Source organism: Hyperoodon ampullatus (genome assembly GCF_949752795.1).
Source record: "Hyperoodon ampullatus genome assembly, chromosome: 15".
NCBI lineage: Eukaryota > Metazoa > Chordata > Mammalia > Artiodactyla > Ziphiidae > Hyperoodon > Hyperoodon ampullatus.
Genome location: NC_136928.1, coordinates 10,223,681 through 10,249,633, shown reverse-complemented (window position 1 = coordinate 10,249,633; position 25,953 = coordinate 10,223,681). Strand labels below are relative to the sequence as shown.

Sequence of the window (25,953 nt, the reverse complement as noted above, 5' to 3'; positions counted from 1 at the left end):
TTTCTGTCCTTTGCTTCTAACTTAAACTCAGTGTCCTCAGAATCCAGATATAGTGGTAATAGGCGGTGGTGCTGATGGTAGCAGTAGTTAAGGTTTGTTGGGAGTGCTTCAAATATGTTATCTTACTTAACCCTCACAACCAACCTGCGCTGCAGAAACCATCATTATCACCATTTAGCAGATGAGGATAATGACGTTTGGAGAAGCTGTTACATGCCCAAGTCCATAAGAGCCAGAGTTGGGATTCAAACCCGGGACTTTCTAACACCCAGACCGTCATACTATACTTAATCAGTTATGTGATCTCGGCTCTCTCAGCCTCAGTTCTTCATTTATAAAACAAAAGGGTTCAGGTTGATGAGCCCTAAGGTCTCTCCCAGCTCTGCAGTTCTTTAAATCTGTGGACCTGGGACTTGACTGCTTTTTAGTTACTAAGCCAACTTGTATTCCTGAGATAAACCTTACTTGGTTATGAGGTAGTATTTGCTAAACTTTGGTGTAGAATTTTTTGCCTCTGTGTACATGAGGGATTTTGATAGGTGGTTTTCTTGTCATATGTTTGCCTGGTTTTGGTATCAGGGTAACCTTGGCTTCATAGGATGAGTTGGGAAGTATTTACTCTTCTTCCGTTTTCTGTAAGAGTTTGTATAGTATTTTTTTTAATAAATTTATTTATTTATTTTTGGCTGCGTTGGGTCTTCATTGCTGCACACGGGCTTTCTCTAGTTGCGGCGAGTGGGGGCTACTCTTCGTTGCAGTGCGCGGGCTTCTCATTGCAGTGGCTTCTCTTGCTGCGGAGCACAGGCTCTAGGCACATGGGCTTCGGTAGTTGTGGCACATAGGCTCAGTAGTTGTGTCTCGCAGGCTCTAGAGTGCAGGCTCAGTAGTTGTGGCTTGCGGGCTTAGTTGCTTCACGGCATGTGGGACCTTCCCGGACCAGGGCTCGAACCCGTGTCCCCTACATTGGCAGGTGGATTCTTAACCACTGCGCCACCAGGGAAGTCCCCAGAGTTTGTGTAGTATTGATATTATTTTTTCCTTAAATGTTTGGTGGAATTCACCAGTGAAGCCATCTGGACCTGGAGTTTTCTCTTTAGGAAGGTTTGTTTAACTAAAATTTCTATTTCTCTAATACATATAGGGCTATTTAGATTATCTCTTCTTGGAGGAACCTTACTGCTTCGTTTTTTCAAGGAATTTCATCTAAGTTATTGAATTTATAGGTGTAAAGTTATTCATCATATTCCTTTACTTTCCTTTTCTATTTGTAGAATCTGAAGGTGGGCCCCCTGTCTCATTTCTGATAGTGGTAATTTGTGTCTTCTCTCTTTTTCTTGCTCAGTTTGCTTAGAGGTCTGTCAGTTTTATTATTCACAGGGAACCAGCTATTATTGACTTTCTCTAGTTTTCTGTTTTCTGTTTCATTGATTTCACCTTGATCTTTATTTCCTTTCTTCTGTTTACTTTGGGTTTGATTTGCTTTTCTTTTTTAGTTACTTAAGGTTGAAACAGAAGTCACTGATTTGAAACGTTTTTCCTTCTTTTAATATTGGCATTTTATATATAAAATTTCCCGTAAGCATGTTGTATTTTCATTTACATGCACTTCAGAATACTTGCTCATTTCTCTTTTTTTGACCCCTGAGTTATTGAGAAGTACATGATTTAGTTTCCAAATATTTAGGGGTTTTCCAGATGTCTGTATTACTGATTGCAAATTTAATTCCACTGTGGCCAGAGAGCATACCTTGGATAACTTGAATCCTTTTCAATTTATTGAGATTTGTTTTATGACTTCAAATACAGTCTGTCTTGGTAAATGATCTGTGTGTCCTTAAAAGTAACATGTATTCCGCTGTTGTTGGATGGAGTGCGCTGTAAGTGCCCGTTAGGTTCAGGTGACAGATAGTTCAAGTGTACTGTATCCTTGCTGATCCCTGTCCTTCATTTCCTAAGGTCCCTGTATTGAAAACCTTTGTTTTATACTCATGTTTCATGTTCATGTCTGCTTTTGTTGTTATTGTTGTTGTTTCTAGTGGATGTGAACCCAGGTCACCATCGTTCTATCCTGGCCAGAAACAGAAGTTGATTTAACAGAATAGATGGGGAATTTTGCAGTTAAGTTTAGTTCAGGGATTGGTGAGCTTTTTCTGTAACATCCAGAGAGACAATATTTTAGGCTTTGTTGGTCATACAGTCTCTGAGTTACAACTACTCAGCTCTGCCATTGTAACGTGAAAGCAGACATAGACAAGGCTTAAATGAATGAGCGTGACTGCGATTCAATTTAACTTTATTTACAAAAACAGATGGTGGGCCAGATATGGCCTGTAGGCTGTAGTTTGCTAGCCCCCAGTTTAGCTGGTTATATGTATTTGTCCACTTATATTCTTTTTATTATTTCTTTTTTGTGTGTCTTTATTTTGTAAGTCATCTCAAGTTATCTTGGACGTAAAGGGATTTTAATTCTTAAGTAAGTGTCCAGAATTTATTATTAGGATTTTGTTTAAACATAAGCAGTGAGTTCAAAATAGAACCAAATGGTGGACAAAGACTGTATATCTAGAGCTACGAATATGTTCATTCCCTTCAGTCTGAGAATCCAGCCTAAGGAAATCATCTGAAGTATAGTAAAAGATAACTTGAAAAAAGCAGTCCATGACATCGTGGTTTATAGTGGTGGAAATTAGAAAAACCTAGATACTCAGCACTGGGGCTAAGTAAATTGTGGGATATCCATTTGTTAAGATATTATGTAGTTGTTTAAAATAGTGGTTTTAAAAAGTTATGTAACTGTCTGGAAAATTGTCTGACATAATGTTGAAAGAAGAAATAGACTACACAGTTCTATGTGTAATCACAGTTGGAACATGTTAAAAATGTATATGGGCAAAAACTTTGACATAAAAAAGATCAAAGTGATAGAGTAATTTGGTTTGTGTTAGGAGTAATTTCCTTTTCACTGTTTAACATTTCTGACCTATGCTTATTTTATAATGAAATAGAATTGGAAAATAGGCCCAGGTTTTATTTCTGTTGCAGTTGAGATTTTTCAGTGTTTTTTGAGAGGTTGGTACAAGCTGTTATTTCTTTGCAAATAGATGAAAAGGGGAAGAGTGACCGCACTGCGCAAGAATTTGTTAGTGACTCAGTCTGATTCTACAGAGAGAAGCCATGTTTTGAATCAGGAAATAAGGAACTTAGCTTGGGAAATTTATTTGTACTGCCCTAGAAAATTAAGTCTTAGGCTATTTCTCCAGGGCATTTTATACAGCCTCTTGAGTGGTTTTCTTTCCACCTAAGAATCGGAGGTCTCTCACCATTTGTTGAAAATGAGCACGTAAAGGAAGAAGATTTGCCCGTCACTGCAGATCTCGAGCATATAGCTCAATGAGTGTTCACAAAGTGAATACATAAGTCGTCACCTAGATCAGAAAGTAGAATATCCCCAACACCCCCAGAAGACCCTTCCAGGCCCCTCTCAATTTCTGCCCTCCCCAAAGGTAGCCACTCACCTGACTTCTAACGCTATAGGTAAGTTTTGTCTTTTCTTGAACTTTACATAAATGGGATCATAGAGTAAATCACATCTTTGTGTGAGTCACTCATGTCATCACATGTGGTAGTAGTTTATTCACTTCTGTTGACGTGTGGTATTATATTATATGAATATACCATTATATATTTGTCCATTTTACCGTTGATGGACATTTGGGTTGTCTTTGATTGTCTTCATTTGGCTGTTACAAATAGGGCTACTATGACATTCTTGTACATGTCTTTTGTTGAGCACATATATGCATTTTGATGGGTAAATGCCAAGGAATCAAATTGCTGAGTCATAAGATCTACCTTCAGCTCTAATAAATAGTTTAATAAACAGTTTTCCAAAGTGCTTGTACCAATTTACACCTCCACCAGCAGGGCCTGAGAGTTCCGGTTACTCCTTATTCTCAGCAGAACTTCATATTATTGTCCCATTTCGTTTGGGTGTTTTTTATTTTTTGTCTTTTCCCCCATGGGTGTAAATTTAGCCATGGAAATGGGTGTGTAGTGGTGTCTTATTGTGGTTTTAATTTACATTTCCTTAATGACAGGTGAGGTTGAGCACCTCTTCATATGCTTATGGCCACTGGGATCTCACCTTCTGTGAAGTGCCTGTTAAGTCTTTTGCTTTTTTTTAGTCTATGCCATTCTCTTATTACTAGGTAAGAGTTTTAGAAATATATTCTAGTGTAAGTCCATTGCCAGATATATGTATTACAAATACCTTCTGCTTGATGGCTGGCCTTTTTGCCCTTTCACTTAATGCTGTTTTCTGATGATCAGAAGTTCTTTGTGAAATATAATTCACCAGGCTTTGCCTTTTATGGCTAGTCCTGTATAAAAACTACTTGGCTGCCCCAAGGTCATTAAGGTATTTCCCTGTATCATTGTTAAGCAGCTTTATTGTTTGCCCATTCATGCTTAGGTCTCCTGTCTGCCTGGAGTTGAATTTTGTGGATGTTGTTGATGTGAGGAAGGGGTCAGGATTCATTCCCTTCCCATAGGACTATCCAGTTGATACAACATCATTGGTGAAAAGACCACTGTTTTTCCTCTGCTCTTTAGTATCTCCTGTGTTGTAAATCAACTAATTGTATATGTGTAGGTCCACTCCTGGACTCATTTCAGGTCCATTGATTAGTTTGATCCCATTGCACCAATACCACACTGTCTTAATTATTGTAGCTTTATAGTAAGTTTTGATTTTCGATAGTAAAAGTTTCCAGCTTTCTTCTTCTTCATGACTATCTTGAATATTCTTGGCCCTGTGAATTTCCATATAAATTTCAAAGTCATCTTGTATACTTCTGCAAAAAAGTACCTGTGAGGAGTTCTTCTGAGATTACATTCCAGTGTTGAATCTTCCAAATTATGAACACAGTATGTCTTTTGATGACATAAAAGTCTTGTTCATCTTTCATTAGATTCATTCCTAGGTATTGCTATTATAGATGATATTATGTTTTAAATTTCCTAATTGTTTATGGTTGGTATATAGAAATACAATTAATTTTTGTATATTGTCCTTGATTCAGCAACCTTGCTGACTTCATTTATTAGATCTCTGCCCTTTAAATTCTTTTTAACTATAGAAGTAACGTAAGTTTTTCGTTAAATAAAGAGACAGTAGGGCTTCCTTGGTGGCGCAGTGGTTAAGAATCCACCTGCCAATACAGGGGACACGGTTTCAAGCCCTGGTCTGGGAAGATCCCACATGCTGCGGAGCAGCTAAGCCTGTTCGCCACAACTACTGAGCCTGCGCTCTAGAGGCCGCGAGCCACAGCTACTGAAGCCCACGTGCCTAGAGCCCGTGCTCCGCAACAAGAGAAGCCACTGCAATGAGAAGCCCGCACGCCACAACAAAGGGTAGCCCCCGCTCTCCGCAACCAGAGAAAGCCTGCGGCAGCAACGAAGACCCAATGCAACCAAAAATAATAAATAAATTACATAAATAAATTTATAAAAATAAATAAATAAAGAGACAGTAATATGAAAGGAAAAAGGAAAAATTTCCTCTCTGTCCAATCCCATTCTTCATGTATGTGCATACTGTCATAGGAAAGAAATAAAAATGGAATCATATTATACCTACTCAGGAGAACCGTGAACCATGATTAAATTTGACATTCAATTTTGAGCTTGTATTTAAGACCACTTCTTTACCATGATATTCTGGTGCCTGAGGCAACTTACCTCATCCTCAGGCACGTCAACCTCAATTTTAACTGGTCTGTAAGACGGCTTACTTTAATTGAGCCACCAGGTCCTCCAAAGGGAATCCCATTATTTCAGGCAGTTTGTATTTTTAATTTGAACCACCCTAACACACTCCAAATATAGCATGAAGTTTATTTAACTGTTTTCATGTGCTAGGTTGACAGAACCTTTCTTGTAATTGCTTTGTGACATATTTAGTTCACTTAATGATGTATTGTGGGGTTCATTCTGTGTCTGTACGTGTAGATTGACTTCATTCTTCTTAACCCATTCTGTGTTGTACCCAATAATATGGATATATATAATTGATTTAACTGTCCCTCTATTGGCAGACATTTAATGAGTGTCCAGTTGTTTTGTTGTTGTGGTTTTTTTGTTTTGTTTTGTTTTGGGCCACGTTGAGTGGCTTGTGGGATCTTAGTTCCTTGACCAGGGATCGAATCCAGGGCCCCGGCAGTGAGAGCGCTGAGTCCTAACCTCTGGACCGCCAGGGAATTTCCTATTGGCAGACATGTAGATTGTTACCTGGTTTTTTACTATTCTGAACAGTGCTGTGGTGGACACCCACTTATATCTATACTAGTGTACTTTTCGTTGATATATGTTTTAAATGAATTCCTAGAATTGTGATTGCTGGCTTAAAGGGTATACACATTTCAAAACATTTTTAAAAAAGAAGTCCATTTAATTTTTAGAGCATTTTTTAAAGTTCAATACAGGCTTCATATAAATAATTTAAATAATAAATAATTATAATTCTTGTAGATTTTGCCTACCTTCACAGTTTAAAAGAATGTTGCAGGTATGATCTTTCCTCCCTAGCATAGTTTATGACCAGAAAGTAAATTATGCACTTCTAGAATATTAGTGTAGGTAAGGACCTCAGATCATCTTGTCTGGCATCCTTGTTTTTTTTATTGAAATGTAATTCATACTTAACAGAAAAGTTACCATTTTTGGTAAGTATATAATTCTGTGGTTTTTTTTTTTTTTCAGTGTATTCTTTATGTTGTACAGTCATCACCACTAATTCCAGAACATTTCCATAACCCCCAAAAGAAACTCAGTACCTATTGGCAGTCAGCCCTGATTCCTCCTTGCCCCATTCCCTGGCAATCACTTTCTGTCTCTGTTGATTTGCCTGTTTTGGACATTTCATATACACGGTATCATACAAGTTAGGTACACTTTTGTGGCTTGTTACTTTTACTTAACATAATATCTTCAAGATTCATCCATGTCGTAGCATGAACAGTACCTCATTCCTTTTCATGATTGAATAATATTCCATTATATGGTTATACCACATTTTGTTTATTCATTTGTCAGCTGATAAATGGAATATTTGGCCTGTTGGCACTTTTCGCTGTTATAAATAAGGCTGCATTGAGTATTCGTGCACCAGCTTTTATATGAATGTACTTTCAGTTCTCTTGAATATATAGCTAAGAGTGAAATTGCTGGGTCATATGGTAATTCTGTGTTTAACATTTTTGAGGAACTACCAAACATTTTTCCAAAGCAGCTATACAATTTTACATTCCCACCAGCAATGTATGAGGGTTCCAATTTCTGCACATCCACACTCTAGCACGTATTTGTCTTTTGTTTTTTAAATAACCATCTTAGTGGGTGCAAAGTGGTATTTCGTTGTGGTTTTCATTTACCTTTCCCTAATGATTAAAAATATTGAGCATCTTTTCATATGCTTACTGGCCATTTATAATATCTTCTTTGGAGATACGTCTATTCAAGCCCTCTGCCCATTTATTAATTGGGTTGTTCATCTTTTTAATTGTTGAGTTCTAACAGTTCTTTATATATTGTGGCTATTAGATCTGTATCACATATATGACACACAAATATTTTGTACCATTATCTGGGTGGTTTTTTTCACTTTCTTGATAGTGCCCTTTAACACACAAATATTAATTTTGATGAAGTCCTATTTATTCACTTTTTCTTTCGTTGCCTGTGCTTTTGGTGTCACATCTGAGAATCTATTGCCTAATCCAAGGGTACACAGATTTACAGCTGTGTTTCCATCTAAGAGTTTTATGGTTTTAGCCCTTACATGTAGGTCTTTGATCCATTTTGAGTTAATTTTTCTATGTGGTGTGAGGTAGGGGTCCAGCTTCCTTCTTTTGCCAGTAGATATGCAGTTGTCTCGGCACCATTTGTTGACAAGACTATTCTTTCTCCATTGAATGTTCTTAGCACCCTTGTTAAAAGTCAGTTAACCACAGATGTATGGGTTTATTTTTAGACTCTCATTTCTAGTCTCTTAATCAATATGTCTGTTTTTATGCCAACATCATGTCCTAATTACTGTAGCTTTGAAATAAGTTTTAAAATCTGGAAATGTGAGTCCTCCAGCTTTGTTCTTTTTCAAGATTGTTTTGGCTATTTGGGGTGCCTTGCATTTCCATATGAATTGTAGGGTCAGCTTGTCACTTATGTAAAACTGGCAGTTGGAATTTTAATAGGGATTGCATTGAATCTGTAGATCAATTTGGGGAGTGTTGCCATCTTAACAATATGAAGTCTTCCAGTCCATGATGTCTCTCCGTTTACTTAGATCTTCTTTAATTTCTTTAAATAGTATGTTATTGTTTTCCACTTACAAGTTTTGGACTTCTTTGGTTAAATTTATTCCTGAGTATTTTATTCTTCATGATGTTATTGTACATGGAATTGTTTTCCTAATTTCATTTTCAGGTGGTTCATTGATGATGTGTAGAAATATGGTTGATTTTTTTAAAAACAAATTTATTTGTTTGTTTATTTTTGGCAGTGTTGGGTCTCTGTTGCTGCGCACGGGCTTCCTCTAGTTGCAGCGAGCGGGGACTGCTCTTCGTTTCAGTGCGCGGGCTTCTCATTGCGGTGGCTTCTCTTGTTGCAGAGCACGGGCTCTAAGCATGCAGGCTTCAGTAGTTGCGGTACGCAGGCTCAGTAGTTGTGGCTCGCGGGTTCTAGAGCGCAGGCTCAGTAGTTGTGGCACACGGGCTTAGTTGCTCTGTGGCATGTGGGATCTTCCCAGACCAGGGCTCGAACCCATGTCCCCTGCATTGGCAGGCGGATTCTTAACCACTGCACCACCAGAGAAGCCCTATGGTTGATTTTTGAATGTTGATCTTATATCCTTTAGCTTTGCTGAAGTCATTCAGTAGCTCTAATAATTTTTTGTGGATTCCTTCGGGTTCTCTCTGCATAAGGTTATGTCATCTGCAATTAGGGGTAGTTTTCATTCTTACTCTCCAGTCTGAAAGCAGCTTTATTCTTTCCATGCCTGATTGCCCTGGCTAGAACCTCTGTTGAACAGAGTGGCAGGAGCACACATTCTTTTCTTGTTCCTGATCTTAGGCAGAAAGCGTCGTCTTTGCTCACTGAAAATGGTAGATGTAGGTTTTTCATTGATTCCTCCCCTTTATTAGGTTGATGATTTCCTTCCTATTCCTAGTCTGTTGAGTGTTTTTATCATGAAAGGGTATTGAGATTGTCAAATGCTTTCACTGCCCCCTTGACTTTACAGATGAGGTGGCAGGTCACATCTCCCTGTCCTTAGAATGGTTGGATACATATGTTACCTTTCTCTCAGACTTTCCATCCTGACTGTGCCCAGCTGGCGGTCCCCACTGGGCATGTGGCACTGTGGTTGAAGTGCAGCTTGTGGTCAGCATCCCAGGGAAGTCACCCTCCTGCCTTTACTCCTCACCCCCTCTCCTGGCCGTGCCAGCCTTGTGAAGAGCGGGGGCCATGACCTTCCTGCTCATTTTCTGGGGGGTAACAAGGACTGTTGTCTGCTCTCTTTAACGATGCTGTTGCCAGTTGTCCCTGGTTCCCAGAGCACACGCGTGAAAAGACAGCTGCTCTCGTAGCTGCCCCGACCCCATTGTGCACATATAGATACTTCTTTGTGGGGCACAGGCACACAAAGAGCTGTTGATGCCAACTGATGGCATCAACCCTGGGCCTGTCTGACCAGTCTGCCTGCCCCTAGCCTGCTGCGTCTCTGGGAATGCGTGCTCTTGGCCTCTGTGGAGCTGACCCGTGGTCATCCCCAGGTACGGCTGCCCCCATGTGGCTTCCCTGTGGAGCAGCTGTTTGCGAAATCGCCTCTTGGCCTCCTGCTGGCAGTCGTGTATTGAGTGGATGGCCATACTGATGGGCCCAATTGGGCAGGGGAAGGACTCCCCGGCCTTTCAGTAGCCATAATTAATCCCAGTCAAATAAATTTATTTCTGGTATTAGCTGTGTAGAAGTGAATTGTGTGGGAGCCCTTGGGTGGCCGAGCAATCACATCGCCAGCGCGCCCTGTGATAGACCTCACACAGAGACAACGTCCCATGTGCTCCCCACTCAGGACGCCTTAATAGCTGCTTCTAAAGTGCCAATCCTTCTTGTCAGTGTCACTTGGGAGGCTTATTCTTTGCAGCATTTATTTAGCTTCAAAGTCCAGACCAGGAATGTATTTGGAACAGGTGATCCTGCTACAAGTTAAATCTGAGCACGTCACTCCTTTGATCAAAACTTTCCAGTTACCTTTCCTTCTCACTCAGACGAAAAGCCTTCTGCCCAAAACTCATGATCTGATCTCTGCAGGGCTCCCTTCTCCTTCGTGGTGAGGCTTTCCCTGCCTATCTTACGTAAAATCCCAGGTACTCTCTCCCCCTGCTCTGCTCTGGGTCCTCCTTCCCCGCTTTATTTTCCTCCAAAGCGTGGATCCACTCGGGATTGGAGGCTCCACTGAGGGCAGAGACTGTTTTATTCATGACGCCCCCAGCGCCTGGCTCAAAGTAAGCCCTCGATGTATAATTGCTGAATGAATGAACGGATCTCATCTCTGTGCTACACGTGAGCAATGCTAAGGCTAAGAGAACGTAACCCTTTGCCCCCCAGCCCACGACCAGTCAGTGATGGAGTGGACCCTGGGACACCCCCTTATCCCCGAAGCTTCACTGCAGCCCGCTTCTCAGTCACATACCTCGGGCCTCCTCTGTGAAGCTCTTCAGAGGGAAAACTCTGGATTCTTAGTCTGTATATCCTTTCCTCCTTGGTGCCCACCAGAAAGTCAACACTGTTCTGTGGGAGGACATTACTAACTGTATGTGATAATTGTCATCTGTTTTGATGTGGCCTGAAAATGAGAGAAGGATGCCTCTGACAAGTGCTCTTGGACCTTTGCCTCAGTCCTGGGGCTCACGGGTCAGAGCTGTCTTTCCCTGGCAGAGGGCAGTGTTACGAGCCCCGCCATCTCTCTCAACCCTGCTGTCTTTGTTTTCTTTTTTTTTTTAACCACATACCAATTTAAATCTTTCTCTACTGTGATCCCACAGCAGTTTATTTTCCTTTTCTTCCTTTGGTCTATTCAAGAACTTAATTTCAAGTCTAGGGGATTGTTCACTCTAAGAAGAAATGAAGTTCTTAGTGGTATGTGTTTGTTTCCAATCCTAAACTCCCTCCTAAGTCATGTAAGCAGAAAAGTAAAAACTGAGATCTTGTCCCACAGACAAGAAACTGTCCCTTTTTTTGTTGGTGGTGGGGTTTTTTTGCTTGTTGTTTTCTGCTTCACCTGCAGCTCATCAGAATGGAGTTGTCTGCCTTTCAGGACGAAGAGGGACAGGAGGTCCCAAAAGGGAACGTCTCAGCTTTTCTTCCCGCCATCAGCTTTGTCTTCTTTTTTTCTTTCCAGGTTGTGTCCACGCTGCTCATCAACATAATCCCAGAGGATCACGTCCCACTGAACTTGTCAGGAAAGGCGAAGATTGGCGGGAAGGCCTGGGTGAAGGAGTCTCCTCGACCCGTCCCCGGCTTTAACCCCGACTCCATGTGCGAGTCCCAGGTACGGCTGCCCAGCTGTGTGGGTTGGAGACTTCGAGTCCCGGGTTTAGGCAGCTTGATTTAAAATCAAGACAGAGAAATGGAGACACATGCACAGAAAGAGGAGTCGTGCCTGAGGGGAAGGAGTTGTGCCCAAACTGTGTCGACTTCGGTTTTGGAAAGAGTCAGAGTGGACCCTTAGCATCTGACTCTCAGTGTAAAGCTCATAACCTGCACGGCAAGGCTTCTCTGGCAGAAGGCCTCTGAACTTGACTCAGCAAAGCTTGGAAATGCAGACCCTGTGTTTTCCCCTGAGACCCCTGAGAGGCTGAAGATCCTTACGCTGCTGTGAGGTTTCACACCTCCCAGCTCTGTGCTTAGGAACCAGGCCTCGGGGGCAGCCACACGAGGGGTTTGTGGGGGGGGGTGGGCAGGGGGCCACAGTGCTGCCGCAGGAGAGAGACACGCTAAAGACGGCCAAGGCCTCTGTGTGCTCCTGGTGGAGGGGCATCCCCAGGGCCCCGGCTCACAAGTGCCTTGTCACGGGGTCTAACACGCATTAACACGCACCTGCATTTGGAACCCAAGCTGCCCATCTTCTCTCCCTTCCTAGATTATACGCTAACGTGTGTGGCACCTTGAATTAGCTTCTAAGGCTTGAACCCAACTTTACGGAAGTGCAAATTCAGGCCTTAAATGATATTAAAAGGTGGTCTTTTTCTTATTCCCAGGGTACAAGGCAGGGAGTACCTAGGCCAAGGTCACGGTCATGAAGCTTAGACGCTAGGTGTTCTCATTTCCAGCCACACGGTGTTTGTCAAGAATCCTTGACTTTTTTTTTTTTTTTTTTTTTGGTGGTACGTGGGCCTGTCACTGTTGTGGCCTCTCCCGCCCAGCCACTCCACGGCATGTGGGATCTTCCCGTACCGGGGCACGAACCCGTGTCCCCTGCATCGGCAGGTGGATTCTCAACCACTGCGCCACCAGGGAAGCCCAGATCCTTGACTTTAAGTCAGTACGGATGGGTGGAGGGAGCAGGGGGCATAAGAACACACTGAAATATCGTGTGTGTGTGTGTGTGTGTGTGTGTGTGTGTGTGTGTGTGTGTGTGTGTGTGTGTAGTCTTCCTTGCATCGAGGGCTTGAGGCAGGTTACAATAAGGTTAACAAGACACGAGATGGAGTGGGCTTGGGGGCCTCACATGGGAGGCGTTGCCTCCAGCCCAGCGTTGGTGGCCGTCCCTCTGCAGGTGGTCATCAGGGAAGGGGAACTGCTCTGCGGGGTGCTGGACAAGGCGCACTACGGGAGCTCCGCCTACGGCCTGGTCCACTGCTGCTACGAGATCTACGGCGGGGAGACCAGCGGCAAGGTCCTCACCTGCCTGGCCCGCCTCTTCACCGCCTACCTGCAGCTCTACAGAGGCTTCACTTTGGGTGAGTGTGGGCAGGTGGCCCTGGGGCCCCCTCCCCTGGCCAGCACGCCCACCAGCACGTCTCCCCGGCTCTCCTAGCAGCCTCCAGGGGAACAGCCGGGCTCCTTCTACAAAGGCGTCCTCACTCGGCCACCAGCGACACTTCACAGCCTTGCTCCTTCTCAGTGCTTCCCCCGCCCCCCAACCCCATGTTTCTTCACATAGCACAGAATGACACCCCCCTGCACCCCCATCTCCATGTCCATTCTGTCTCTTTCTCAACCCCACCCTTTCTGGTTTTCGGTCCCTGAGACCGATGTTTTCACACTCACACTCACCTCCATTCTCTCTTGCAAGTGCCCTTCCAGAATCCTCCACACTCCATCTAGGGTCCTCCCTGTTGTCAGAACTGCCTGCACCTCCCGATGCAGCAGGTGAGGTTGGAAACACCATGTTGGGGCAGACCTGTCAGGTGGTCCTAAGATAGAAAGAGGAACTCTCGGGCTTCCTCCCTGGAAATGAGAGCCCGCTGTTTAGGAAGTTGACTTTGGTAGAGAAAACAAGTGTGCAGATACTTTCTGTGCCCCGAGCTCATTCTGGGCAGCGTGTCTCCAGGTGCACAGAGCAGAGTCCGAGCCCTTCGGCAGTTTCCTGTGAGGAATGGGTGACGGGCTGCGTGCTGAGCAGGAGCCCCAGTGAGCGTGGGAATCGTCCAGCCGACAAGACCAGCAGCGGTGGGGCTGAGACCCTGTGTCCGTGGACTGGCTGGCGTGTAGACACGGGGCCGGTGGGCCTGCTGCAGCTGGAGTTTGCTCGTCAGCCTGCAGTGGGGCCTGCATAATTGTATAATTTCTATTAATTGTGGACAAGTCAAAATAATGTAGTACGGGTGTGAAAATAATTTAACATCACCCAGCATTCAACTGCCAGAGATAACCACCAATGTCGATTTGATGTGTGTCTTTCTAGACTTTCCAAGTGCAAACACATTCAGAAAAGAGGGGATCCTACACTACCTAGTCTTTTGTAACCTGCTCCCCACCCTCCATTTGCAGATGTGTTTTATAAACGTCCTCTTGGGTGAGCAGATATAAACCGACATCCTCAGGTCTGTGGCTACAGACTCTTCTACTTGTGTAGATGTACCGTAGCTTATTTAACCAGTTCCTGTTATTAGACATTTAAGCTCTTTCCTGGTTTTCACGATACTGCTGGGATGAACACCCTTGAACAAATATCTTTAAAAGCGAAAAGGGCAGGAAGATCCCACACCCAGACAGTGACGAGGACCAAACCTAACAAGCAGCTCTGCTTAGCACATGGTACGAGGAGAAATTGGCCAAAGTGCAAAGACCATCTGGTGCCAAGAGACTGAGAGGGCGCAGGGCCAAGCTGGGCGTCGAGCTCGGAGGGGAAGCCGGGCTAGCCATGGTGCCTTCTAGCACGCGCAGCCGGAGGTCACTGGGGGACAGCAAGGTGGTCGGGAGCCGACCCCGTGGAAGGGCCCACTTTCACGGTTGTGGCTTCCTCACAGAGGGACAGTTTCTTTCCCCTCCTGCTCACGCAAGTTCTTTAGAGGCTCTCAAGCTTCCAGGACTTTGCATGTGGGAGTCCCAGCCATCTTAGCCCAGCTTTGGAACAGTGCAGCGTTTGTCTCCCTTCCCACTCAGACATTGGCAGAGGGACTTCGGAGTCCAGTAGCTCTCAGATGTAGACAGAAAATAGTTCATTGAAAGAGAAAGTGGGAAGACTTCTTGCCCAAGGTGAGGAATTCCTCAGCCCTTTGAAGCCAGAAGGACAGGCTTAACTGAAGTGACCCAGGCTTTCCTCCTTCCAGTGCAATGAAGGGGACCCTGCGGTGGTGGTCCCTGTCACCCAGGCTTGAGCATGTCTGTGTGTGTGCCTGCACACACATTCTCACAACCATATAGGCTGGTCCCTACGAAGTGTGACTGCTGGGAGTCAAAACTAGGATGTCCTCTCCCTCCCTCTCTTCTTTCCTCAAACTCAGTTTTTCACCCAAAACGTCATCTTCACCTCTAGCCCATCCATCCAACATGTTTTTATTGAATGGAGGGAGTATAGCTGGTGGCTAAGAGCACAAGTCTGGGACGTGGGCTTGGATTTACTTTCTGCCTCTGTAACTCTGGGCTCAAGTTCGAGCCTTAGTTTTGTCATTTGTAAAATGATAAGCCCTTAAGAGATGGTAGCAGTCTCTTAATGGTGTTATGAATGTCACCATGATTATTCAGGTGCTCCCTCATCTGTGGCACCGTGCTCCGTGCCCTGACCTCACCAAGTTCACGGCCTGGTGAGAAGTCAGGCCGAGTCGCATCCAAGCTTGTCTATTTCACTTCACAGGCGTGGAAGACATTTTGGTCAAGCCAAAGGCAGATGTCAGGAGACACAGGATCATTGAAGAGTCCACCCACTGTGGACCCCGGGTGAGGAGGGCCTGGGTGGCTACTGCCTGCCGCAGAGGGTTGGCTGGGCTCCAACGAGATGAAGCCCACACCCTCCTCACTTGGCTGCAGCCTTAGACGTTTTCCTTTTCTCATTCTAGGCTGTCAGGGCTGCATTAAACCTTCCAGAAGTGGCATCGTGTGATGAGGTCCGAGGGAAGTGGCAGGATGCCCATCTGGGCAAAGACCCGAGGGATTTTAACATGATTGATCTGAAGTTCAAGGAGGAAGTGAACCATTACAGCAATGAAATTAACAAGGTTCGTCCAGCAGTGTGTGCACTTACCACCACCGTTTTGAATGCTGGTTTTTAAAAAAATTACATTTTGATTCTCACTCTGGGCTCTTTGGAGCAATTTGGCTGTTTAATAGCTGACTAGGTGAGACGTGAGGTGGGGCGAGTAGAATTGATCGTTTTGAAAAGCCAAGGGCTTCATTCCCTCACCCCGTTGGGGTCTGGAAGGGTCTTTGATGAATGCTGAGAAAGAAGGCATTGCACTATTTTTCTTTTTTCCTTTTTTGTTTATCTGTTTTTTTGTTTTTTTGACCACGCACAGCTTGTAGGGTCTTAGTTCCCCGACCAGGGATTGAACCCAGGTCCTTGGCAGTGAAAACACCAAGTCCTAACTACTGGACCACCAGGGAATTCCCCACTATTTTCCATTTTAAATGTTTGTATTTTGGGGTAACTGCATTAAAGGGGATGGAAGAAATCTTTCCCAGGGGCCACTGCAGGGTGGAGGGGCAGAATGAAGGATCAGAACCACCAGGGCTGCTTGTATGGGGGACCCGGGGTGAAGGCCTGGGTTCGCGTCCCGGCTCTGCCGCGGACTTGCTGTGAGATCTTGTGTGATGTGAACGGTCTGAGCCAGGTGTCCTCCCCCAGGGGGGTGGGGATGGGAAGAGCAGGTGAGCGCCCTGCCAGTCCTCCAAAGCCCCTTCCTGCGCAGCTGAGAAAGGAGAGGGACGTCCCCGCACACGCCAGGATGGCAGACCCCGTTCTCTCGCCTTCTCAGCCCAGAGCTGGGGCTCCCAATCCTGCGGCTTGAAGGAACCCACCTGGCCCCCACCCTGCCTCCTGGGCCTTGAGGCCCCACCTGAGGAGGAGGGAGGGAGGCATGGCCAGTGCCCAAAAGAAGTCAGTGTTTGCTCCTGGAGTCCTCTGACTGGCTGTCAGCATCCCCTCAGCTGCCAAGAATGCAGACCTTGTTGGTACAGTTCCGTCCTTGAGAGGCGTGGTTCAGAGGAGCCCTCCAGCACCGCGTGAAGACCAGGAGGCTCAGCTTCTAGGGCTGACTGGGGCTGCTGCAGGTGGGGCATCGTCTCAGAAGCATCTTAGGATTCTTTCTTGTTCCTCCAGCTCTTCCCATCCACTCTGCCTCTCCTGTGTGGGGCTGGGTCTCTGCAACCCCAGGCAGAAGCTTAGATAGACTCAGAGCTCCCCCCACCTCAGCATCTCCCTGGTCCCCCTGGGGGCTTTGCCCGCTTCCGCTGGCCCAGGAGCCAAGGTGAGCCTCCTGCTTGGTGCTTGGGCAGCACGTTGGGAAACGTAAATGTGACACAGACATTGGTCATCATTGCTACTGTCCAGGGCCAGGCCATGCTCTGCTGGACAGGTTCCCAAGGGCACCACCTTAGGTTTTATTTTTAACCAGCTGCTTTTCAGAATCACGAACTGGAGATGCTCACCCCTCTGCATCTCCTTTCCGGCTTCCTGGCAGAGGTGTCAAGAGAACGCAGCGCCCTGGGCCATCCTCTTTTTTTTTCTTTTTAGTTTTTTTTGGAGTATAGTTGATTTAAAATGTTGTGTAAGTTTCTGCTGTACTGGGCCATCCTTTAGACTTCTCTCTAGGGCTTCTAGCCGAAGGGTTGATGCCGGATGAGACTTCTTACCTCGCGTGGGATCTTGCGCTTCTCTCTAGATAAATAGTCTGTGTTGGCTCCTGCATCTTGGATTTACTTTCTGAACCTGGGATTCCCAAGAGGGTGAGTCACTGACCAGTGCGTGTGTTCCATCTGCAGGCATGCATGCCTTTCGGCCTGCACAGACAGTTCCCAGAGAACAACTTGCAGATGATGGTGCAGTCTGGAGCCAAAGGTTCAACTGTGAATACCATGCAGGTGTGAGCCAGGGCGGGTGCTGGCTGGTTTGCAGAAGGGTGGGGTAGTTGCAGGAGGCACTTTTCAGATTTGTTTCTATTTTTAAAAGGATCCACATTCCGTACAAAATGTGTCAAGTACTGAAAAATACAAAAGTATGTTGAAATCAGTGCAGGCGCTAACCACTGTGAAGTGTTATAGACAGATACCGATACAAGTATCCAGATACTGATGTGTATCAGACAGATACATATTGTAAACTTACATACTGTATTATTATACATAGTCACATTATATATAAACACGGTGTGTGTGTATTTATAATCTTAGCTGAGATCCTGAAATTTTGCATGATCTGCTTTTTTCATTTAGTATTACATTATAGGCATTGTCCTAGAGGTTTCTTAACCTTTAATTTTTGGCTTGTTACCTCCTCCAATTACTGCAGTGCTATCACAGCATTTTCACAAACTTTAGCAACTTTTAAAAAAAATCTTGATGACCTTGAGAGGGTCTTAAGGACCAGCTCATTATCTGGTGAGCAGAGAGCAATAGGAATGGGCTTAAAAGGCTGGAGGCCATCGGGAAGCCCTTTTGACTAAGTAAAATCCAGACTCGCTGCTCTTTTCCCCCCAAGAACATTAATAGGCAGTTTTATTCTCTTTTGACCTGAGAATGTTAAAGATCACAGTAAGCTACTTTTTCTGCTAGTCTCAGTTTCCCTGTTAGGACCTGGGGGTCCTGTCCAAGTATAACACGTGATGCTCCTGAAACACGGATGCTTTTACAAACACCGTCCATTTCAACTGAGTCCAAATGCGAAAATCGCCGTCATGGAAAGGAAGGCACAGTCATCTTCCTGAAAGGTCAGCTCTCTTGGCTCGTTTAGCAGTCTAGGTTGGCCGTCAGGAACTTGGTTCCCATGCAGTTTTTCTGGAAGAGCAGGCCCCCCATCCCCTGCTGGGACAGACCGTCATTTAACGAGCATGTGGGTCTTCAGTTGCCTTTGGGTTTCCTTTCTCCCAGATCTCGTGCCTGCTGGGCCAGATCGAACTGGAAGGTCGGAGACCCCCGCTGATGGCATCTGGCAAGTCACTGCCCTGCTTCGAGCCTTATGAGTTCACCCCCAGGGCTGGCGGCTTCGTCACTGGCAGATTCCTCACCGGCATCAAGCCTCCTGTATGTATTTTGGTTTTTCCTTTGGGCTGTTATCTTCATCTCTTAAGCTCAACAGTAAGAGGCCTATGACCTTCACCAGCAGCTTTAAGCAAAGACAGCCAAGTAATAAGTGCCAGGCTATCCCCGCTTACCACTAGACCCTGGGGCCTGCAAGGACCAAAAGGATGCAGCCATGTCCTGTTTGCCATCATAATGCCAGAGCCCAGCCCGGTGCCTAGCACATCGCGGGTGCTCGGGAAGGATTGCTGATGAATGGGAAGGTGAACGAGATCAGTCCCAGCTCTACCTCCTTCTGCTGTGTGTCCTTTCTCGACTGGTTCTTCCCTGCATCTGAGGGCAGCTGGGGACGGGGAGGCCCCTCATCAGTTTGCTCTGTGTGGCCAAAAGGAGCGTCACAGAGATTTATTTCACAAAGCTTCCCTAAGAGAACCTCCCCTGGCTCCTCCTTGACCTTGGGAAAATTGACCAGCTGTAGCAAATGTCTAGTTTTTCCTCAGTCAGCAGCACAACTCTCCCTTAAGAGAAAGGCTTTCTCCTCACACTTGGCAGAAATGGCTTTTCGACTGTTAGTACCTTCTGTTCCCTGGTCTAGTGCGTCTCTGCAAGGACGCCTCTCGTGGTCAGACAGCTAAGTCCAGGTTGTGAACGGGACCGACCCTTTGCGTCAGGGCCACCAGCCGCTCCCAGGGCTCCTCCCGCAGTCCCACACGGACTCTTCCGTGGTCATCCGTGGCCTCTGGCAAAGGGTGGCGGGGAGCTGACGTAGACCGGAGAGTTCTGAACTCTGGTGGCGACCCCTTCGTGAATCATGAAATGATCGACTTCATGGCGTGAAGCAGAGTAGGGTGGTAAAGAAAGCATCCGAGTGAGGGGTGGGGTCGTTTCATAGAGTTTTAGCTCGAGTCATGTTATCTTTATCGGCACGTGTGTGTGTGTGTATGTATGTACGTGTTTGCCGATTACTGTTATAAACCCGTTTCTCGTTGTGGACTTTTGGAAGACACTGCATGATGAGGCACCAGTGCCATTTCTGTTTGGAAAGTGGGGTGCGTGTGGGGTGTGGGACATGGCTCTGAGGACGGACTCCTGGGAATGGGAGCTGGCACTCCTGTTCCGTTTGTCCCTCTGCGCTTGGGCAGCATAAGACAGAGGCGACCCCAGGGGAGGGCAGGAGTCCCTGGGGCCGTGGGAGACATCAGAGCTGCCGGGGGCGCCGGCTTGAGCCACCCTTTAGGAAGCACACTGTCCTCACCGCCACCCCGGGGACCTGGGTCCCCGCTTCTCCCACAGGAGTTCTTCTTCCACTGCATGGCCGGGCGAGAGGGCCTGGTGGACACCGCTGTGAAGACCAGCCGCTCCGGCTACCTCCAAAGGTAAAGCGCACCTGCTGTGCCACCTTCAGGTGGCGTCAGCGTCGCAGGTCCGTTCACCTCTGTCAGTTGTTTCACATTTTCATCGACAATTCACCGAAGATCCCTTTGGATGGAAAAACTTCTAGAAAGAAATGTCCATGGGTGGCCCAAGACAGAAAATAGCAGATATCCTTCCCCTCCTAGAGGATCGGTGAAGTGTGAGCTCAGAGGTTTATAGGAAGGGCCCGTGCGTCCGCGTGTGCGCCTTTCCCTGGGGGAAAGGTCCTGGGTGGTGATGAACTGGTCCTCCCCCCACCAGGAGGGCTCTGCGGTTGGGGCAGAGAGGATTCCAGGCCCCTTGAGTCCGGCACTCGGAGCCAGGCCGGTCTCAGTTTTAAGCTTCAACCTCCCACCTGCCCAAACAGGCCAGTCAGAGAAGCTACGTGTTCCCTTTCCTCCCAGAGAGGAAATTAAACAAGCAGGTCTGGGCTGGGGCGCCCTGAGTTCCTGCATCCGGCGTGGATTACAGGGCCAGATCGACCTGTGAGCAGGGGTGACGCCCCACCTCCATCCTCTTAAATCATTCAAGGATACCTGTGGAGTGTAGAAAAAGCTAGGAATCGAGTGATCACGGAAGTCTGGGGGTGGGGGCGGGAAGAGGAGGGTGTCAGGGATCCCGGCTGGAATGAGGAGTGGCAGCCACAGGGGCAAAGGGCACAGAGGTCCGCGGGACGCCTCTGCCGGTGGGGGGTCATGGCAGAAGGGGCGAGAGCCTTCCTTCAGGTAGCAGGGGCCGTAGGTTGGAAGGCTGCCCCTGTGGGTGGCGATGGAAAGGGAGAAGTCGACGCGGCAAAGACGTGGGGCAACCGGCTGAAATGAACACGAGGCAGGAGGCGTCAGGCCTGAGTGGCAGCACAGTGGCCTGGGGGACAGAAAGCAGGACGCTGCCGAGGGGAGAGAGAAAGTGTGGCTGGCGTGGGGGGGCAGCGGCAGGATAAGCAAGGGGACACGTTGCAGGGAGAGGCCTGGAGATGCAGCCTCCGGGGCCGTGGCTGGTGCTGAGAGCCGCAGCCCTGTGAGGTGCCTGGCACCTCAGCACCTTCAGCAAAGGGGACATGGGTGCTCAGCTGCAACCTTGCCAGGCCCTGGGCTGGGTGCCAAGAAGACAGTGCCGAGCTCTGTCCTTGGAGCTCAGGGGAACAGTGGCTCCTAGGAAACCCCCTCTGAAGATGGCAGGAGGAGAAACCAAGGCAGGGTGGCCAGAGAAGTAAGCTCAGGCCAGCACCAGGGCAGCAGAGGGGGGCAGGTTGAGGGCGGCAGCTGACCGCTGGGAGCACTGAGGAGAAAAGGCACCGGGTTAGGGCTATCACGTCAGCATTTAGTTCCTAAGGTCCGCTTTGTCCCCGACAGTCTCTGGACTAATGGCGTGAGAGAAGCATTGGACGGGGAGACAGCCCCGCTGCTTTGCCTGCCTCCTGGGTCTAAGGACACCGGTCCCTGGGGAGCCCTGCCGTGCCAGGGAGTGACAGAACAGGCAGTGGTCCCAGCAGCTGGGGCTGGAGATGGGAGCCGGGGTCGAGCGGGGCAGCCAACCTCCTCAAGACACGTGGCTGCAGCCCCTGGCCGCGAGGTGCTATAGCTCAGAGCCTGGGGCACGGGAGCCAGCCTGTCCTAGGGGCTTGCCTGGTGGGCGCTGAGCCAGTGGTCCCTGTGCAGGTGCATCATCAAGCACCTGGAGGGGCTGGTCGTCCAGTATGACCTGACGGTGCGCGACAGCGACGGCAGCGTGGTGCAGTTCCTGTACGGGGAGGACGGCCTGGACATCCCCAAGACGCAGTTCCTGCAGCCCAAGCAGTTCCCCTTCCTCGCCAGCAACTGTGAGGTAGTGTGCCGGCCCCCGGCGCCTGTGGATCGTGGGGCGGGGGCCGTGCAGTGGGCCTCCCGCCCTGAGCCTTGCCGATGAAAACTAGAGTGGGAAGAGTTCAGAAGCACCAGGCGATGCCTTGGAACGTCTGACATTGTCCGAGCCCCTCCCTCTGTGTGCTTCATCCCGTGAGATGCCAGAGAGGCACGCGTACGTCTAGAAAAACTGCAGCATGTGGGGCATCTGCCTTGTACTGGGTCCTCAACTAGAGCGCACCATGGCTGCTGTCTCCCTTCCTCCTCCCTGCAGCCTGGGGACGCAGGTGACCCTCTGCCCATTTTACAGCCAAGGCAGCTGAGGGTCAGGGTTTAAGTGACGAGCTGGTGAGTGGCAGGGCTTTTGTCTGCACCCAGGCCCTCTGACACACAAGCCCGTGGTTTTCATACCACACCTTACTGCCTCAAGAGCGATCGTCACCATTGGCTCAGCAGTCACCCTGTTTTACAGACTGGGAAACTGAAGCTGACATGGCCTGTCCAAGGTCATGAAGCAGGTGGTCGAATTGCAGGTTGTGCTCCGGGGCTGGCTCCTTTCCATCCTGGCGCCATGTTCTGGAGGGACTCTGAGTGTCATGGTCTCTCCCCCGTGACCTCAGCTCCTGAGACCGCCAGCTCCCAAGTCTGATTGGCACAGAGTGAGGGCCCTGGTTAGCAGTCGGTGCTCAGACCCCCCCAGGGGCATCGTGAGGGCTCCACACGGGCCACCTCTGTCCCGTGAAGTTGTGTGACATGGCCCTTGTGTTACGCCCTCATCTCTTTGGTTTTGTCCGTGTGGTCTGTTTGTTTAGGTGATAATGAAATCGAAGCACCTCCATGAAGTTTTATCCAGAGCAGATCCCCAGAAAGCTCTCCGCCACTTCAAAGCCATCAAAAAATGGCAAAGCAAGCATTCCAACGCCCTGCTGAGAAAAGGCGCCTTCTTGAATTATTCCCAGAAAATTCAAGCAGCTGTGAAAGCCTTGAACCTCGAGGGCGCAAACCAGAACGGCCGCAGCCCCGAGACTCACCAGGTAATGCTGGGGTTCGGTGGGGGGCGGGGGTGGGCGATCAGTCGGGGTGAGGGGCTGAGGAGTTGTTTTCCCGGTGGAAGGTACAGTCATGAAATCTGGCTTCATTCAGTGCTGGTCAGGAAACATGGCGCTCAAATAGGGGTTTAAGGAAGGGAATCTTTACAGAGGTGTGGACAGGGTTCCAGGAAACTAACTAGGGCTGGTAAGTTGGGTTCCCACCCGCCCCCAACAGGCATCAACAGTCACCAGGGGTGGAGAGGGTGGCCGTGGGCAGAGGCCACCTGACAGGAGCCCTCAGTAAAGAGTTCTGGGCTCCGAGATCCGTTAGAGAGGGTGGGGGCTGAATGCCCAGCCTCACTGTCCTCCCACATGCCCTTCTGCTTCTGGGACCTCCCGTCAGCCAAGCACAGCTGGGAGCCAGGAGGCAGGGGAGCGCTTTGAAGCAGCTGCTGTGGGGCAGCTTTGGGGCACCGAGCATGTGAAAGCCTGTGTGGGGGACAAACGGGGATGCAGCACAGTCACCTGGCTTGTGGTGACTGTCCTTGTTGACCTGAGACAGCCCTGGCTTTGCCTCTCCTCCCAGTATTATTATTAATAGCGCCCCATTTTGCGCTACAAGACGCTCACTTTGGACAGTGACTTAACGAGGTCACCCTGCCTGTGCTTGAAGGGCCAGGATGAGCCGCTTGTAGAGTCCTGGTCAGGCAGTGCGCCCTGGCATGGATTCGGTCTCTCCGTGTTTCAGATGTCAAGATGGCCTTCTCATTGCCGTCAGGTTTCTGTCTCTTTCCCCTGTTCTCATTTGAAGCCAATGCCTTTGATACTTCTTATCCTACTGGGCATCCCAGGAGGAGAAGCCTATTCCTGGTGTCCTCCAGCATAGCTGAGGCCCATCCTTCCTTTCAGATGTTGAGGATGTGGGCTGAGTTAGATGAGCAAAGCCGGAGGAGATACCAGAAGAAGGCGGCTCCTTGTCCTGACCCCAGTCTGTCTGTCTGGCGCCCAGACATCTACTTTGCATCAGTGTCAGAAACATTTGAAAAGAAGGTGGATGACTACAGTCGTGAGTGGGCAGCTCAAGCAGAGAGGAGTTACGAGAAATCGGAGCTCTCTCTGGACAGGTAATGACATTGATTTATTGCGCAGCACACACAGAGGGAGAATCTGCTTCTCAGGCCCTTCCCCGCCCACTCTGGCAGCCTCCTGGGTTCAAGACTCCAGCAAGAAGGAGGGAAGTGAAACAGAGGGCGCCTTGCAGGCCCTGAGGCCTGTGGGACGGATGAGAGCAGGTAGGCAGGAGTGCACCCCCCATCTGGGCCACGACGGGGAAGAGCGCTCTGCGGGGACAGAGCCCTGCACGGGTGGCCCCTCTCTTGAGTGTGGTGTGGCGGGCACGGTTATGTGAGAATCAGGGAATCTGGTCAGCAGCTGCCAACCCTGTGACCCGGGACAGACCATTCTCTCCCCCGTGACACCACAGCTCAGCCTTTCCTAAGGAGTTTGGTCTGAATATTCCAGCGATCCTTTGAGTTTGGGGTTTCAAAGCCTCAAGGAAGAAGGATCACATGGAATCCTGAGCTTAGACTTATTCACAAAGAAAGAAAACAGGAAAAAGAAATCTCGTGGCCTAGGCAAGTGGGAAGCCAGGCATGGACCAGCACTGAGCCACAGTGAGTTAAAACATCAAAACTGCCCCCAGGGAATGCCTGCTGGGGCGTCGGTCTCAGAGCAGTCATGCAGGGATCCTTCCCACTCAGCTCACTAAGCCTGGCCTGCACAGCCGGAAGCCTGAGATCATCCGCTGTAGCCTGGCTGCTTGTCCTGCACCCGGTGAAACCCAGCCAGGTGCCCGGAGGGGCTGAGGGTCCACGGAGTAGGACTGCAGCAGGGGGATGAGCAAAGAAGAACACTCGGGTGGAGGACCTGGCGGGGAGAGACAGGGCTCTTACTTTTATCCTTTAAAGTACTTTGTCCAACCAGGCCTCAGAGATTCGAAGATGGAGTAAATCGTGCCGGGTTGTGATTTAGCTACCAGCCGGGCTTTCCCTAAAAGAGCAAGACCCTGATCCCCCGCCTCCTTCACCTGCCTCCCTACAGCTCGGGATGCTGCCCTTTAGCTTCAGAAGGACCATGTGGGTCCTCCCTCCAGCCGTGCTGCATCAGGAGTGGGGCGAGCTTGGCCCTGGGGAGCATCACTTGGGTTCAGAGGGCCGAGAGAGGGAGGCAGCGTATGCTTCCGTGGCTCTCACAGGGGACCTGTTAGCAAGCAGCAAGCTCTGGGTGCAACTCCAAAGTTCTGGAAGCATTTGAAGGTTTTTCCTGTCGGGAATACTGGTAGGCACTCAAACCTCACTGGTTTGAAGTGATAGGGAGAGAAGACACATCAGGTCAGCAGGAGGTCTGACTTTTGAAAAGAACTTGCATAGAAACGTAGTTTTATTACCTTCCTCTGTGTTCAAACGTAATGTCCCGTTCAGTCTCTGTTTGTTGAGCCGCTTCCTTGTCCTATGTTCTGGGGCAATACAGTGTTCCTTGGCTGTTCTAAAAGGGCCGGCATTCGTAGGAGGAAGGGTTAGTGAATTACGAAATTGTGGAGTGCGCACATTTCCGTCGTGGCCTGTAGCCATTTGCACTAATTAAGAAAGTAAGCACCCCCTTCCCGCCTCCCCCCGATATCCCCATAATTGCTCAGTGGACCTCTTCCTAGTTTGTACAGAGGGAGGTTTAAGCCCTCTCCAGGCTGTCACAACTAGTGGGCAAAGAAGAATTAACAAAGGGAAACGTGAATAGTGAGCTCACTGGTTCCGTGACATTCTCAGGGTGAACGTGAACAGTCCGAGCATGGACATCTAGAGCTTCAGCTACCCAGCTGGGCTCTGTGCTGTGTCCTTTAGGACATTTCAGGGTCACTGGCCGGAATTTAAGGCTTAGAA

The 25,953-nt window shown here is 48.4% G+C and overlaps 1 protein-coding gene across 1 annotated transcript in view; it reads left to right on the top strand.

Moving 5' to 3' along the window:
* Window positions 1-25,953, top strand: part of POLR1A (RNA polymerase I subunit A) — a gene marked incomplete at its 5' end in the record, with an annotated part of 76,757 nt that overhangs the window by 36,703 nt on the left and 14,101 nt on the right. Inside the window, 10 exons of the mRNA XM_079721373.1 lie at window positions 11,456-11,605; window positions 12,833-13,016; window positions 15,356-15,438; window positions 15,558-15,716; window positions 17,479-17,577; window positions 18,583-18,735; window positions 20,026-20,108; window positions 21,804-21,969; window positions 22,799-23,020; window positions 23,927-24,141. Coding sequence (XP_079577499.1) covers window positions 11,456-11,605; window positions 12,833-13,016; window positions 15,356-15,438; window positions 15,558-15,716; window positions 17,479-17,577; window positions 18,583-18,735; window positions 20,026-20,108; window positions 21,804-21,969; window positions 22,799-23,020; window positions 23,927-24,141 — 1,514 coding nt within the window. The remainder of the gene's footprint in view (window positions 1-11,455; window positions 11,606-12,832; window positions 13,017-15,355; window positions 15,439-15,557; window positions 15,717-17,478; window positions 17,578-18,582; window positions 18,736-20,025; window positions 20,109-21,803; window positions 21,970-22,798; window positions 23,021-23,926; window positions 24,142-25,953) is intronic.